The sequence below is a fragment of the Trachinotus anak genome, unplaced genomic scaffold (assembly GCF_046630095.1).
Source record: "Trachinotus anak isolate AG129_WGS33_773 ecotype Australia unplaced genomic scaffold, CSIRO_AGI_Tana_v1 ptg000011l, whole genome shotgun sequence".
Lineage (NCBI taxonomy): Eukaryota > Metazoa > Chordata > Actinopteri > Carangiformes > Carangidae > Trachinotus > Trachinotus anak.
In genome coordinates, this window is record NW_027273862.1 from 30,304,400 (window position 1) to 30,319,938 (window position 15,539).

Genomic DNA, 15,539 nt, shown 5'->3' on the forward strand with positions numbered 1-15,539 from the left:
TTGTCAGTCTGTGTGGAAGAGACGACACTCTCCTGTCGGGCACGAACGCAGCACAACAATTAATAATTTAAAGGATCAGAAGCTGAGAGGGAAAATTAGATTCCTGTATATAAACGCATGTGTGACAGCGTCATCGATGGCAGCATGATGTAACACGGTGTGTATTCTGACACACACACACACACACACACACACTCTCACTCTCTCTCTCTCTCTCTCTCTCTCTCTCTCTCTCTCTCTCTCTCTCTCTCTCTCTCAGGAAATCACAAGTATATTTGAACATCAAGTCGACATGAAAGAGAAGGAGCAAGTGGTCTTGAGGTCTTGTCTTAGTGTGTGTGTGTGTGTGTGTGGGTCGGTGAGGTCAACAGACGAGTGAGTGGAGTTGATTGCCCCTCTCCACTCTTATCTCCGTCCCCTAATGCAGGAAGCGCCTGCTGATTATTCCCTTAATCAGGACTCTCCACTCTGTGATTAGCTCGCTGCTAAGAAGCCCTTCACTTTGAATGGGGATGCGGCCGCTGGACCAGAGCTGCTGCTGCTGCTTTCAGCTCTTAATTGCATTATCATACTGTATCACACTGACTGACAGGATTCACTGAGATAAGAAACAACGCGAGGTGAAACCCAGGAATCAAGGAAGTGATCTGTGCAGGATTTTCCTTTTTCCCTTCTTGTCTACTAAAGCTAATAAACTGACTGATTATTAGCTCGGCTTCCATCCACATTTAGTTCATATCTGAAGTCAATCACTGATTTCAGTAGATCAGGTGAGGAGCAGAGGAACTAAAAGCTCCTTCACCTGGTTCTGGTTCTGGGGGTCCCAGGAGACCTGAGGGTCTGGATGCTTCATATCAATCAATCAATCAATCAATCACACTTTATTTATATAGCACTTTTCAAACAAATCAAATGGCATTCAAAGTGCTTTACAAAGGGACTGACAAAATAAGATTAAACATTTAGAGACTAATGCACACCAAACAACAGAGGAGAATAAAATAATTAAAGAATATTTGAAATAATAAAAAGATAAAAACAATAGCATTGAGTAATATAACAAGAAAGATGAGTAGTTAACATGTTAAAAGGTAACTAATAAAGCAATATAAAACATTATTTAGAATAACTTGATTTCAATAAAATAGTAAAAACTGTGATCAAATACAATTGAATCAAATAATAATGATGAAAAAGATGCTAACACAAAAATAGCTAAATGATAACAGCTAAAAGATGAGAACCAGAGGATCTGAGAGGCCTTCCTGGTTCATAAACCAGGAAATCATTTCAGTTAGATAGTCGGGCGCAAAATCATAGTGGTGCTTTATAAACTAATAAAGGAATTTTAAAATCAAAGACAAAAACTAACAGGTGAGTCAAGTGTGATAGAGCTGAGTGTCCTCAGCGTAGCTGTGGAAAGATATCCAGTGTCTCCTGATGACATGGGGGGGGGGCGATATGAGATGGATGAGAGTGAATAAATGATGAGTTTGGGGTCTGTTAATGCAGAGATAACTCTTTCAGGAGAATATCGAGGAATGGGCCGAGTCTCTGTGGTCAATGTTATCTTTTCATTTCCACCCGTTACACCAGGTTATTTGTTGTGCCGCCGCCCACGCGGCCTCCTCGGCCGTCCCTCGTGTGCTGCTCTCAACTCGGATTAGACGGCGATGGAGGAGGCTGCTGCAAATGCGTCCTCACATTGACGGGCCGAGGCTTTTTGTTTTTACAGCTACAATTAGAGCCCAGAAGTGCAAAGCGTTTTGTGCAGCTCCTGCAGAATCAACAAAAGCTGCCTATTAAACTCCTCTTTAGTGGCACTGTCCCTCATTTTTATATCCTCACCAGGTTTATGAGCGATGGAGGCTGAAAGCCCAATAAACCTCCACAACCCACAACTCAACCTGGACCTTATTTACTTACTCTTCCCCTCTCTTTCCTCTTCCCCTCTCTTGTGCTATTTCCTCTCCTCCCTGTTGCCCAAATATTCCTTTATTGTCTCCTCTTCTCCTCCATCTCCTCTTCTGTTCTTTCCTTGTGCCTCTTTTTCTTTTTCTTTCTGCCATCATCTCTCCTCATCTATATATTTTTTTTATCTTTCCTATCTTCTCTGTCGCTCCCACTTCTCCTTTCGAAACCTTTCCTTTCCCCCTCCCTCTCATTTCCTTCCCTTTCCTTATCTCTCTTTCCCTCTCCTCTCCTCTCCTTCTTTGCCTCCTCTCCCCTTCCTCTCACTCATCCATCTGTTTGCTCTCTCCATCTCTCCTCTCCTCCCTTTTTATCCCCCCTCACCACCTTTCATGCTCTTAACGACGTACAGTGCATACATCAGCCTCACTAATGAACTCATAAATCATCTCCACGCGTTTGGAGAGGTTGAACGTCTGGCAGAGGGTCGGCGTCTTTCCGCACAGTTGGATCCACGCGTGCAGCTGATGGTTGTCGTGTTCTCAGTGACGAGCTACAGAGGATTAACCAGAAAACGACCAAATCTCTCCTCTGAAGCTCAAAAGTTCAACATTTAGTCAAAGAGGTCAAAGGTTTTAATGTGTTTCAGTGTCACAGACCTGATCTGTGTTGTGGTACATTTACAAAATGATCTCAGCAACAAACATGTATCAGCTGATCATCAATGAAAATATCATTGATATAAAAGCAACTAACACGGGGCACCTCGGTGGCTCCGGCCTGACCTCAGCGGCCCTTTGCTGCATGTCATCCCCCCTCTCTCTCTCCCCAACTTTCCTGTCTATCTCTCTCTCACTGTACCTATAGATAAAGGCATCAAAAGCCAGAAAAAAATAAAAGCAACTAACACCGGATTATCTATATACCTAGGACATAGGACATAAGGAAATATTGCGATATTCAATATTATTGTACATCACATTGTTTACAAGGTACAGTAAGAAAAGCAGTGAAATGCTGACAGACACCACAGGCTGCTTCTTTGTTTTCATTTACATTTTCACAGCTGTAAGAGTCGGAATAATTCACAGTTCCGCAGCAGAGTCGGTGCAAAGAGGACGTGAGAAGCTGCTCCCAGGGACTGAAGTCAACACCAACCTTTGTTTTCATGATAATGAGCCAAAAAGCAAACATGACTTCTTTTAACTTATATTAAAGACTTTTCTTCACACTAGAAAACAAAGTGGTCTCTGGGGAGAATCCACTGTGAAGAAATGCACGCTGGGAAGTCTATCACCGTCATGAAGGAGGCTTTATCACAGGACTGCTGTAGTAACTTTAGCTTCAGCGTGACAGCTGAGTTCCTGTGCAAACTTCCAGCTGATTCGATTTTGGTGGTCAAAGGTCAAAGGTCGAGGTCACGGTGACCTCATAAAACACAGTTTTGTGTTGTGTTGTGAATGCAGTATCTCAAAACTCCTCAAGGGAATCCCTTCAAACTTTTTTTTTCTTTTTTTCTTTTTGTCCTGTCCCAGTATCATTGGCAAGCAGTATGAGTGGTCTGGATGCCTTGCGTTGTTGGGGCAGATTTACTCTGCGAAGGGGGAGTGTGGGATACTCCTCTTGTCGCATATTTTAACTTTATTAAGACAACCGGACCGCATCAGGAATGAGAGTGGACAGGAAGAGGAAAACAGAGAGAATATGGGGAAAAGGAAACTGGGAGTGGGGAGACGGGGAAAAACAACAACAACAACACAACAACAGAGAAACAACCACAGTAACAATAGCTAATAATCTCCACATTTATGGTCACTCTATAGTCCTTAACCATTAGATGCTCCGTATGTGTATTTGTGTATATGTGTGTGTGTGTGTGTGTGTGTGTGTGTGTGTGTGTGTGTGTGTGTATGTATGTGTATGTGTTCATGTGTGTATGCAAGTGTGTAGCGATTTGTCATTGGATGTGGTGGGTAATTGATGTGGGGGCTGCAGTAACAGCGCCCCCCCAGACCAAAGGCACAGGTGGCCAGAAACCAGGCCACCGAGACTCCCAGCCACCCCCAGAGCCCCAGGGCCCGCGGCAGCATGCCCCCCCGGCAGCCACGTGCCCGACCCAAGGAGGAGCCCGCAAGGGAGTACAGAGGCAACAGCCCCCAGTGCAAGGAGGCCCACAGATCCCTTCAAACTTGACACAAGTGCTCACTTCAAGAGTCAAGATTCTTTGTCACATACTGAGAAACATGCACAACATCACCAGTGATGAAAATCTTTGTGCACAGTGTCTGCTCGACTTGTTGCAACACAAGTAAGAGGAAAGATGGAGGAATATAAGAGAACAGTAAAGATATAGACAGTATTTTATGTGTGTGTGTGTTTGTGTGGGAAGGGGGGGGTCAGCAGTTCAGAAGCCTGATGGCTTGTGGGTAAAAGCTGCCTCTGAATCTGCTGGTTTGGGTATGGATGCTCCTGTACTGGGGGGACTCAAGGCTGAACTATTAGTTCAATGCTATGACTCAGGAAGTAGAGATTGTGACCATATGTCCTGCGACTTGGCTAATTGGTGGAGGAAACAACCACAACCAGGAAGCTTAGCTGTTCCTACATCAGCATCATCAGTGATGGAGATGAAGATGTCAGGTCTGTGTCCTCTGGGTAGCAGGAATGTGCTCCGTCCATTTCACCTCCATCTTTCCATTAATTTCTGGTACTTGTTGAGTTCAGATTACCAAGCGGTAGTTGTGGGAGAGTTTTCTCCACCCACAGACGTCACGGTCACTTTAGGAATCCAGCACACATCACGGATGACGATGGTGAGAGGAGGAAGATCTGAGGTGGTGATGTGTTTTTTTTCGTCTTCGTCGTTCGGAGCTGTTTCTTGAAGGGCTGCAGGAGGTGACTTTCAGGTGCTGCCACAGAGGCGTCAGACGTAGCTGTTTGTTTTCTCCTCCAACACCAAGCTGATTCAGCTGGTGGAGGAGAGAAAAGAGCCACAGCGGCAGAAACGTCCTGACAGAGACGTATGGAGCGGGGGCGTGTCCTCAGTGTAAACACAGGGCTGTGGATCATCGTTAAGAGGAGCAGCTGATGACTGACGTGTCAGGAATGTGTTTGTTCTGAGGAGAGGTGACACTGTGAAGTCAGCAGCTCCGATGTGTTTGTCCCCTCTCTGTCCTTCACTTTGTCTTTGTCCCACTGCAGATGTCTCACTGAGACTCTGAGGGCCGAGTGTGTTTTGTCTCTTTGCTGTGCTGCTGTTTGTTCCTTCACCGTCTCTTCCAAACTGCTCCTAAAGATGATGCACAGACTCTCTTCAGTTCGTCCAGCGTCTCTCAGAAACACAGGACCAGTCAGTACCAAACATCATAATCAGAAACATCTGGACATGATTTAGTTAGGGGTTGATCGATATTGGTTTTTCATATTGGCCGATATCAATACCGATAATTATTAGTTAATGAGGCCGATAACCGATATGCATTTACAGTAAAAATGAAAATCTCTGTCAAAATCTTGAATTTTCGGACAGCAAGGCTTCAGCATTGATTGGCTATTACTCATGTGACATCTAGCCAATCACAAATTGTTGTGGGTGGGACATTAAATGAAGCAGACATGGCAGTGGAGCCACAGTAGCGCACTTTGTATTTACATAATAATATCGGTGATCGTTCAAATAAAACGCTGATACCAATAATCCAGGCCGATAATTAGTCTGTTAGAACACAAACAGTGGTGATATCCAAAATGTAATAACTAATAACCACAAAGTCCAGCCCAAATATCACAATATTATCAAATATGGCAGAAATATCACGATATTCAATATTATCGAATATTGGCCCAACTTTCTGGAAATTAATAAATATATATATATATATATATATATATATATATTGAACAAAAATATAAACAAAACTTTAATTTTTACTCCCATCTAAGATCTAAGATTTATAATGACCTTATAAAATAACTATTAATATTTCAGCTGAGTTAATTGTTTGATCAAAACAGATTCTAAACATGAAATTATTGATTTAGTTTTTTTTTCTTACCAAAAAAATCTGCTAATTCCTGTTTTCATATCTGAAATGTTCATGTTGAAGGTGTAAACTTGGTTTCCATACCTGTACATACATCCATAATCATTATTATTATTATATCATCTGTTGTGTTCTATGGTCCCAATGTCCTCTGTCTTTTTGTTTTGTGTTTCTCACTTTATGTTGCAAAATGATAAAGACAATCCTGTGTCTGTATTGTGAATGTATTGGTGGGAACGGAGGTCGACGCTGACACGTGAGGTGGTTTTGACGCGACCGTCGTTTAGTTGTGTCTATATCTGGAACATCGGGTTCCAGTTTCAGTGAATCCAACATTAATCGTGAACATTTGTCATAGTTTTGTTTCTCCTCAGCTGCTTTATCCTCAAACTGAAACGTGCCAGCTCTGTTTTTAATGAAAGTTTCCCCCCTTCTTCTTCTCCTTCTTCTTCTTGCTATCAACTCACACTCTGCTGTTTTCCTGTTGGCGGCAGCTTCTGGTTTTGTTTCCTTCGGGGCTTCTGTTTAATTAAAGTGGGATTAATGAATCACATTGTGAAACAAAGACAGACCTCCAGCTCTGATCAGGCTCAGCACAAAGAGGGAGACCAGCGCAGACACACTGACAGTGGGGAGGGTTTAGTTCCAGCTTGTTCAGGATATTCTCCTGTTCAGGGTTTTCCATGATACAAATGTGACACTTATTGATTCCTTCTTGTAGTTCACTTCAGCCTCGTTAGACCTAAACAATTCAGAAGCATCTGATCTCAATGTTCTGATGTTGTTGGGATTTTAGCAGAGAAGTTTGATTTCTCTGCCGCAGACATGTTTGTTTTGCACTAATTCATATCACGTGTGTCTCTCCTCAGCTGATCCTTGACCGAAACGAGATTTGAAGAATATTTTCTAAGTTTGTTTCCCTCCTTATCTACACGACCTTGGACACTACGGAGGACAGTCGCGGCTCCATCTAGACACAAACAGTCAGAACAGAAGCTAACCAGTGAAACATTGTCTAACAGTGTGAAGGTTGTTCTGACCTGAACTGTTGGTGTGAGCGAGGCCTCCTCCCCCACCCCCACCCTCCCACAGTTAGCATGTACAGCCTGACAGAGACTTTGTATCTGCACAGGACAGGCAAATGCTTGGAGCCCCCCAAGGGGGGAAAGTGGGCCCCTGTTGGCCCCTCATATTGGCACATTTCTCAAAGAGCACAACCCACATGCAGACTACTGGCAGAAGCTACAATTTACAGATGTTCCCTAAATGCCTCACATCCACTTAGAGGAGTTTTGAGGCAACAGCAGTGCACTGTGTAGTTTCCTCAAGGGAGTCTTAGGGGGGGGTTACAGGGCAGTTGGGAAGGGTTGTGGGTGTCTTTGCCTGGAGCCCTGCCCCCCCCCCCCCCCCCCCCCCTCAAAACAAGCTGATCTGAAATTGAACAGTCTGTTCCTCTCTCTCCTCCTCAGATAAAAGGATGCTGCAGGGACCTGACGAGGGACTGAGCCCTACCTGAACCCCCCACCCCCCTACTCCACCCCCTCCCCCTTCCTCTCCCCCGACCCCTCAGAGCCGTCCCTCAGCGCCGTTGTCCCACCATGAACCTGCTGTGTCGCGGGCGCCTGAAGCTGCTGGTGGCGTCTCTCACGGCCGTTGTCTTGCTCACCTGGCTCTACCTGCTGGCCGGAAACCTGGAGAGTGAGTATGAGAGATGCAGCTCCACCATTCCCAGAGTCGCTCACTGTGGAATTCTCATGGAGATCGGAGGTTTGGAAGAAGTCAGAAGCTGATTTATAATAAAAGACTTGAGCTGTGGTTTGGGTCAAACAGAGTCTCAGGAATCCAACCAATGGGAACAGAAAACATCAATTATCAGTCAGTTTTTTCAGCTTGATTTCTCTTCGATCCGACTATTAGGTTCAATTTTTAAACACACGGAGCCTGTGTTTTCTGTTTGGCTTGATTTGTCATCCTGACATCCCAGAGAGCCGCCGAGGCTGCGTCAGCGAGGCCGCAGTCAGCACTTTTGTTTGGGTGGCGGCAGCCAAGGTCACTTCAGAGAATTTCTTTGCCATGAAGCTCTGATGCTGTTTCCAGGAAGAGCTTTTATAACACACACACACACACACACACACACACACACACACACACACACACACACACACACACACACACACACACACACAGAGTCAGGAAGTCACGAGCTCATGAAGAACTGAACAAACAGTTTCCAAGATATTCAATCGATTAGAAACGTGAAACTAAAACTAACATGAAATATAATTATGTTAAATTTGAATCGTGCTCCTTGGGGAAGATTTGGTGACTTCAGTGATCCTCTGAACTTTATTCCAGCGCCACACAATGATCAAAAATCTCTGCTTTACCATAAGAAATCTAATGACCAGATACTGGATAAACCTCTCCAAGACTCGTGGTGAAAAATCGATGAGTGATTATTCTACAGGCCGATTGTTTGTCTTCCATTCTGCCAATGACCCACTTTACCCAGACGTAATTACACATATTTGGGCAGCTCTGAGCGTCCCATGGTTTCGATGTCACCCAGTGTCGAGTTTAAGTTCGCTCTTGAATCTTGGAAACAGCAGCTGGAAAAAAAACCCCAAAACATTTTCACCACCACCGTGTCAGTTAGTGGCTTTTCTGGAGTGTTCTCATCAGATGAATTGTAGAGGTTCAAATTTCCATTTTCCTAAGCGCTTCAAGGACATCTTATCTTGGCTTATCATCATTCAATATCAATATTATTGAATATCACAATATAATTTGTTGGTTTTTGTGCAGTCTTAAACAGTCAAGCCAAGCCTGACCCTCATTTCACTGCTTTGCTTACTCTACATTATAATATGGTATATGGTGATATTTGGGCTGGACAGAACCAAGCCTGTTCTCAGTCATCTTGACTTAAAGCTCCATATTTTACTCTTCTTCTGTGTTTTATCTGAAGTGTTGATCTCCATCAGAAGATATATTTGCGTTTTTAAGAACCAAAAAACATCTCCTCTCTCAGGCTTCTCTCTGGAGCTCTAGTAACAACAGGTCAGTCAGCCAATCAGAGGAGAGGATCTGAGCCTGGCTGACAGTTTTCTGAGTGATCCAATAAAAATATAGCAGATTTCAGGTAAACGCTCAGAGAAACCGAATCCTGCAAAGGTTGGATGGTGGGTCCAGGTAGACAGGGCTTGAGGCGTGACTGCTTTGCAGTGACATCACAAAGTTGCAGAAGTCCTGACGGCTGGTTTTAAGGCTCAGTTTCTGAATACAGGCTGTGTGCATTTCTCTGTGGGCTGAGGCTTTGATACTTTCACAGTATTAATATAGAACCTAGACCTGCTTTATAATCACAAACACATGGACATCTACCTTTAGCCAATAGGGGACCTTTAAAAGTTGAGATTGAAATTTCATTGTGTCAACAGTAGCTGCTTCTGCACAAACTGAAGTCACTAAACGAGGCAGATTTCAAACACAGGGTCCAGTTACAGTTTTGTTTCCATTAAAGGGGATTTCCATCATGTGAACATATTCACAGATACACAACCAGATGACATTTTAATTAAGCTGCAGTGACTCATGCAGATGACACATTTCTGCCGCTTCTGCTCAAGGTTTTAATGTGCATGTTGAAAAATGCACATGAAAACAGTCAGACTGCGACGTACCTGTCGCCTGGTCCATTGGAAAGTAGAATTATTCTCATATGTGTCAGTTGGCTGTGAAATGACTGTGTAATAAATAAACTTGCAAACCTGAGCAGGTGCCACATCAACTGTCAGGTCATAAAATATCTGAGCAGATGCTTGTGGGAGAATGTGATCCTCAGATATCTCAGATATCTTCTGACTCCCGTCCACGCCTGAGGTGCGGTTTGTCTGGTCCAGATCCTGACCACAGAATCACAGTCTATCTAGTGTGGCAGCAGTTTTCTCTCTGGGTGAATTTACCCTTTAATGTTGAACGTAACGTGTTTTTCTGAGATCCCACACAAAGACACATTCTGTACATTTCCTGGCTCAGATGTCTAATATTTGAGGTTAGCAGAGCAGAGAAAAAGGATTCCACTCACTCACGCAGTCGGACACAGATGACAGATGAGTTGTCGCGGCGCTGCATATCCGTTTTAGCTCAGAGTGGTGAGAGTGATGGAGTAGCTTTTGGAGATTGTTCGTGCTCTGAGCAGCAGCAGCTCATGGCTTCAGAAATAACCTGCTGCTGTTTTCTGCTGATCAGCCTCTGCTTAATCTGTAGCCTCTGGTCGAGTTTTCCTGTGCCTCCCTCTCTCCTTCGCTTTCCATCTCATCCTTTGTCTCAGATTCAAATTTGCTTTTGTCACATTACATGATTAAAACCAGCACTGCCAAGGAAGGATTTACATGGTTTGTAATGCGAGCATGGTAATCAAGAATGTAAAAAAAAAGAAGCTAAATTACTCCATTATCTACACCATACAACAGTATATACACTATACAGACTGGTGCATGATGACAGGACTATAATTAAAGGTCCAGGATTGGCTGACTGTTTTCTGAGCGATCCGGTAAAAATATAGAAGATTTCAGGTAAATAGAAATCAAGTCCCGCAAGGTGGGCTCAGGTGGACGGGGCTGAGGGTGTTGTTCGTGGCTTTAAGAATATTTGTGGTTTTAAGAACCAAAAAACCATCTCAGTGTAGTTTTACATCTCCTCTCTCAGGCTTCTCTCTGGAGCTCTAGTAACAACAGGTCAGTCGGCCAATCAGAGGAGAGCATCTGAGCCTCTCTTCTGATTGGCTGACTGTTTTCTGAGTGACTAGATAAAAATACAGCAGATTTCAGGTAAACACGCAGAGAAACCGAATCCTGCAAGGTTGGATGGTGGGTCCAGGTGGGCGGGGCTGAGGGCGGTGACTGCTTTGTTGTGTATGTAATATAGAACCTAGACCTGCTTTATAATCAGAATCACAGGGACATTTATACCGTATCTTTATACTATATGGACCAATTCAGAAGTACCTGGAGTATTGTCATGTCATGCTGCTTTATGTTCCCACTCTGCTGCATCTCTACATTTATCTGAGCTTGTCTTTAGATTACATCCTGCCATGAAAATATAAAATATGATGTATAACAGTAAACTAAACCACTCTATTGTATATAAACTGGTGTAAACTATAAACCTGTAACCAGTTTAATACTAACTAATACAACTGTCACAGACGTCATCATTCCTGCACAAAGACTTCATTTGTACTACAGTACTTTAACTGAAATAAAGGTTTGGAGTACTACCACCACTTTCTATACAGAACTACGTATGTAAATTACAATACTGCACAAATACATCGTTATACTACATAGTGTCCTGCAATGTAAACAGATGCTGCAAAGAAATGATAAATGAGATAAATAAGAGGAGTCAGATTTTAGAGGAGCTTCCTTCCTTCCTTCCTTCTCTGCTTTCACTTCGCCACAGATGAGGGGTGTGAACATTCCCAGCATGCCTCACTTCAGCTGTGGGCCAGCTGCTGCTCTACAGGGTTAGAGAGAGAGAGAGAGAGAGAGAGAGAGAGAGAGGGCCTTCTGTGGGAACAGAGGGATGAAATCTATCAGGCTTTAGGAGACATCCACTGTTGGTTTGGTCTTTTTGTGGGATTTGTTGTTGAGAATAGAAATGTGGAAAATCATCAGAAATCCTTTTTCTTGAGAGCGTGTGTGTGTGTGTGTGTGTGTGTGTGTGTGTGTGTGTGTGTGTGTGTGTGTGTGTGTGATGCATTAAGCTGCTGGCAAGTTAAAATCAGATTTTTTTTTTTTTTTTTTTTTTTTTCCCTGCTGTCCTCACTTTGCTTTTAACATTTCCATCCTGACGCTGCTGAACAGAGTCTGTGGTTAAAAGCGAATAATCACAGAAATAACTGCTTTTTTTTTCTTCTTTTTGCTGGTTGTGACTTTCAGATGAAACCGTGGCAGGAAATGAACTCAGGCGGGTACACAAGAGCCCCGAGCGTCGCAGCAAAAGCGCAGTTTAGTTTGTGTTGTTGGCTTCTCTCCTCTGTGGGTTTGTAATGAAACAATGTGAATCCTTAAATGTTGTTTTTTTAAAATCCAATGTGGGAAGACTTACACCTGGAATCATACCCAGCATAATATCAAGAGAATTCACATTTTCATACATTTAGTGTTTGAACTTTGTCCCCTAATAAAAATAGATCAGCTGCCCCCCGGACCTCCATAACTGTGACACCCCCCCCCCCCCCCCCACTAATCTGTGTTCCCATACACAGAGATGAGAGTTCCCACCTCTGGACTCCTGCTGAGCTCTGATAACATCTCTGTCATATCTAATACCTCGTTCTTAAGTTTTAATAATTTTACTGGCTCAAACGCACAGACGTTGCCCTGAAGCATTCTGGGATTTGTTCACACCCGAGTCTGTCAGAAAAGAGTGAGGGAGGGAGGAGGAGGAGAGAGAGAGCAGAAGTGCGAGACTTCTGCTGAACGTGTCACTCACAACTTCTCGGCGTGTTCGTAACCACAAAGTAGAACAAACTGTCTGTGATTAATTTATATTACTTGACCCTCATGTGCTTGTGTTTGCAAAGCATGAGACAGAGACAAAGAGGAGGCGTCGTCATGACGACGCTCTGTATGACACCAAATGACCTCAAACGTCACAGGGACCCTTTAAGAAAAGGACATAAATATTTAGCATAACTCCTTAACTCCCTGTGTCTCCCCCCTCAGATGGCCGCTCCCTCCTCCTGGCTCCCTGTCTGGCCGACACCCCGGCGGCCCAGGTCCTGGAGCGGGCCGTGCTGGAGTCGCGGGTCCGAGAGGTGGAGGAGGAGAACCGACAGATCCGGCTGCAGCTCAGCCAATCGCAGCAGGGCACCGCCGCCCAGCAGCCGGACGGCAACTACGGCAACCAGCAGTGGGGGGCCTCCGCGGACACTGGGCCGGAGGAAGGGGACAACACGGCGGAGGAGAAGAACAACCACACCGAGTGTCCCCGATCGCCCACCGTCCAGAAGTGTGAGGTGGGGGACAGGAGCCCTAACACTAACGCTGTCTGTTTCCATGGTTACAGTGCAAACAGGAAGTGGTTTTTCATGCTGAAAATTGACCAGAACTATTCAAATGAAACAGTCTGTGAAGAAAACTTCCCTCCCTGGTTTAACTGCTCACAGCTCAAACACAACCTGTGACGAGGAGACAAACAGGAAGTGATGTAGAGCGTGCACTCTATCATGATGCAGACGCTGCCACTCTTCCAGCTTCATTACAACCTAGTGTGAATGTTAGTTCTCAGAATGGAGGTGTGATTTTTATCTGTTTGTCACTGCTGCTGCTGCTGCTCACCTTCGAGGTCAAAGGTCGTCTCGTGCACGAGCACTGTGAGCAAACACAATGTGAAACAGATGCAGCAGCAGCTCAGCCTCTATGAAACCTTTCATACTGTTGTGAATCCAATGATGTAGTAATGTTTTCTCCACCCTACTATATTCTCCATCCAAATATTGAACACTGAAGTAAGTATAAATAATATTGCTATATTTTTTAGGCTGCATCTCGACACACAACATATGGACATGGGTGTGGCTAGTTTCAAATTTCCTCTAAAGCAACATTTGTCTGCATTAAAACATTTTGTTTCCTGTTAATTCATTAGTGGTTGAGTGGGAAAAAACCCACTAATCATGAAACCCAGAGCTGTTTCTGTCCTGAAGCTGCTCTGGTCTGAGACAACCATGCGAGACTGTGTTATGTCACAAATAAGATCTTAGGAAGGTTTTACTGTAAATACACCATCAGAGCAGGTTCATGCAGACTGATGGAAGAAAGAGGCAGCGGTAAGTTTCCTGAAGTCTGAGGGAACACGCTTGCTCTTTGATGTGGTTTCACCAGCCTTATTTAAAAACTCCAACTTTTTCCAAAGGTTTTTGCTGCTGAGAAGCGAGTGACACGAAATTATACATATTTGAGAAGCCAAATATGAAGTTTCACATCAGAGAGCGGCCTGGATTATACAAGGTTATGGAGCTGAACTCTGTGAGCTGTTCAAGGCTTTTTAAAGACAGAGCCGCTGACTCTCTCTGTCTCCTGTTCTCCGCAGCTGATCCACGTAGCGTGCGTCTGTGCCGGTCACAACGCCAGCAGGGACGTGGTCACGCTGGTCAAGTCCGTCCTCTTCCACAGGTGAGTCTGTTCATTGGTGAACATTCTTTCACTTGTTCTTCTTTCTCTCTCTTTCCGTCACCGAATCTGTACATTTATTTCAGCTCCACTTAAGATTTTTTTTTTATTCTTTGTAGCATTTTCTACAGGCTTTGAAATCCAGGGATCCTTGAAGCTGACTGGAGGGAATATTAAGATAGAAAGATCTGAAAATGAAAAGATGACCTTTTATGTGGCACCTGAATTAAAGGAAAACCCCCTGAACTCTCCATCTCAACATCATTCCTCTCCAGTCTTAGAAAACAGAATGAACCCTTGTGCATCCTTTTATAGAATTTACACTGAGGTCAAAAATGTCCACATCAGCAAACTGCAATAGAAATGTCATGTATTTCTACTATTTTCCAACATTAACCAACATTAATCCTGATCAAAACAACCACATATTCAGGATTTTAACTCTTTTTTCTGTTGAAATGCCGAAGGGGAGAAATTTTTTTTTTCGTCTTTTTTTGGATTGTCACAGAAACTGGTGCCGTGAAAACTTTTTTTTTTTAATTATTTTTTTGGGCTTTTTATGCCTTTATTATAGACAAGTGGCGGCTGACAGGAAAGGGGCTAGAGAGAGGGGAATGACATGCAGGAAAGAGTCGGACCGGTCGGGAGTCGAACCGGTGACTGCCTGCTAAGAACGTCTTGCACTCAACATGGTACGCGCCCTAACCACTCGACTACCGGGCCGCCCTGTGAAAAACCATTTGATCTCGGTTCATATAGACATGCAATCCACACACACACACACACACACACACACACACACACACACACACACACACACATACTTGTACTTCTATCTTTGTGAGGACACTCATTGACATAATGCATTCCCTAGCCCCTTACCCTAACCTTAACCATCACACCTGAGAGCCTAACCCTAACCCTGACCCTGACCTTAACCTAAACCTAATTCTAACCATAACTCTAAAACCAAGTCTTAACCCTCAACATGTGATTTGAAGGTGTCTCAAAAAGTGAGGACCGGCCAAAATGTCCTCACTTTCCCAAAATGTCCTCACTCTGTTAGTAAAATACTTCTTTTGGTCCTTACTATGTAGCAAGTACAAGTACACACACACACACACACACACACCACGTCGAAGCTCAATAACCCACTGTAACATATACAGAAATGTAAAGCACCTATAAGTTTAAATAATTAATCGTCTGTTGAGTTTGAAGGCCTGTACATGCACGTGCACATACACACCCGTGCACATCCACACACACATAAACTCACTAATTTCTCAACACACACATCCACAGCACTGTAGTTGCACACATGTATTTCAGTGGCCAACGGTGCAACATAGTAGAGCAGCAATGTTACAGGAGCTGAGGTTGAAATTCCAAAATG

General features: G+C 43.9%; 1 protein-coding gene across 6 annotated transcripts in view; it reads left to right on the forward strand.

The window, feature by feature from the left end:
- The window catches only part of large2 (LARGE xylosyl- and glucuronyltransferase 2), a 70,130-nt gene that overhangs the window by 39,567 nt on the left and 15,024 nt on the right, over positions 1-15,539 (forward strand). For all 6 annotated transcript variants that reach the window (XM_071489831.1, XM_071489832.1, XM_071489830.1 and 3 more), the window contains 3 exons: positions 7,424-7,652; positions 12,695-12,987; positions 14,064-14,146. In XM_071489831.1, coding sequence (XP_071345932.1) covers positions 7,553-7,652; positions 12,695-12,987; positions 14,064-14,146 — 476 coding nt within the window. In that variant the 5' untranslated portion in view covers positions 7,424-7,552. The remainder of the gene's footprint in view (positions 1-7,423; positions 7,653-12,694; positions 12,988-14,063; positions 14,147-15,539) is intronic.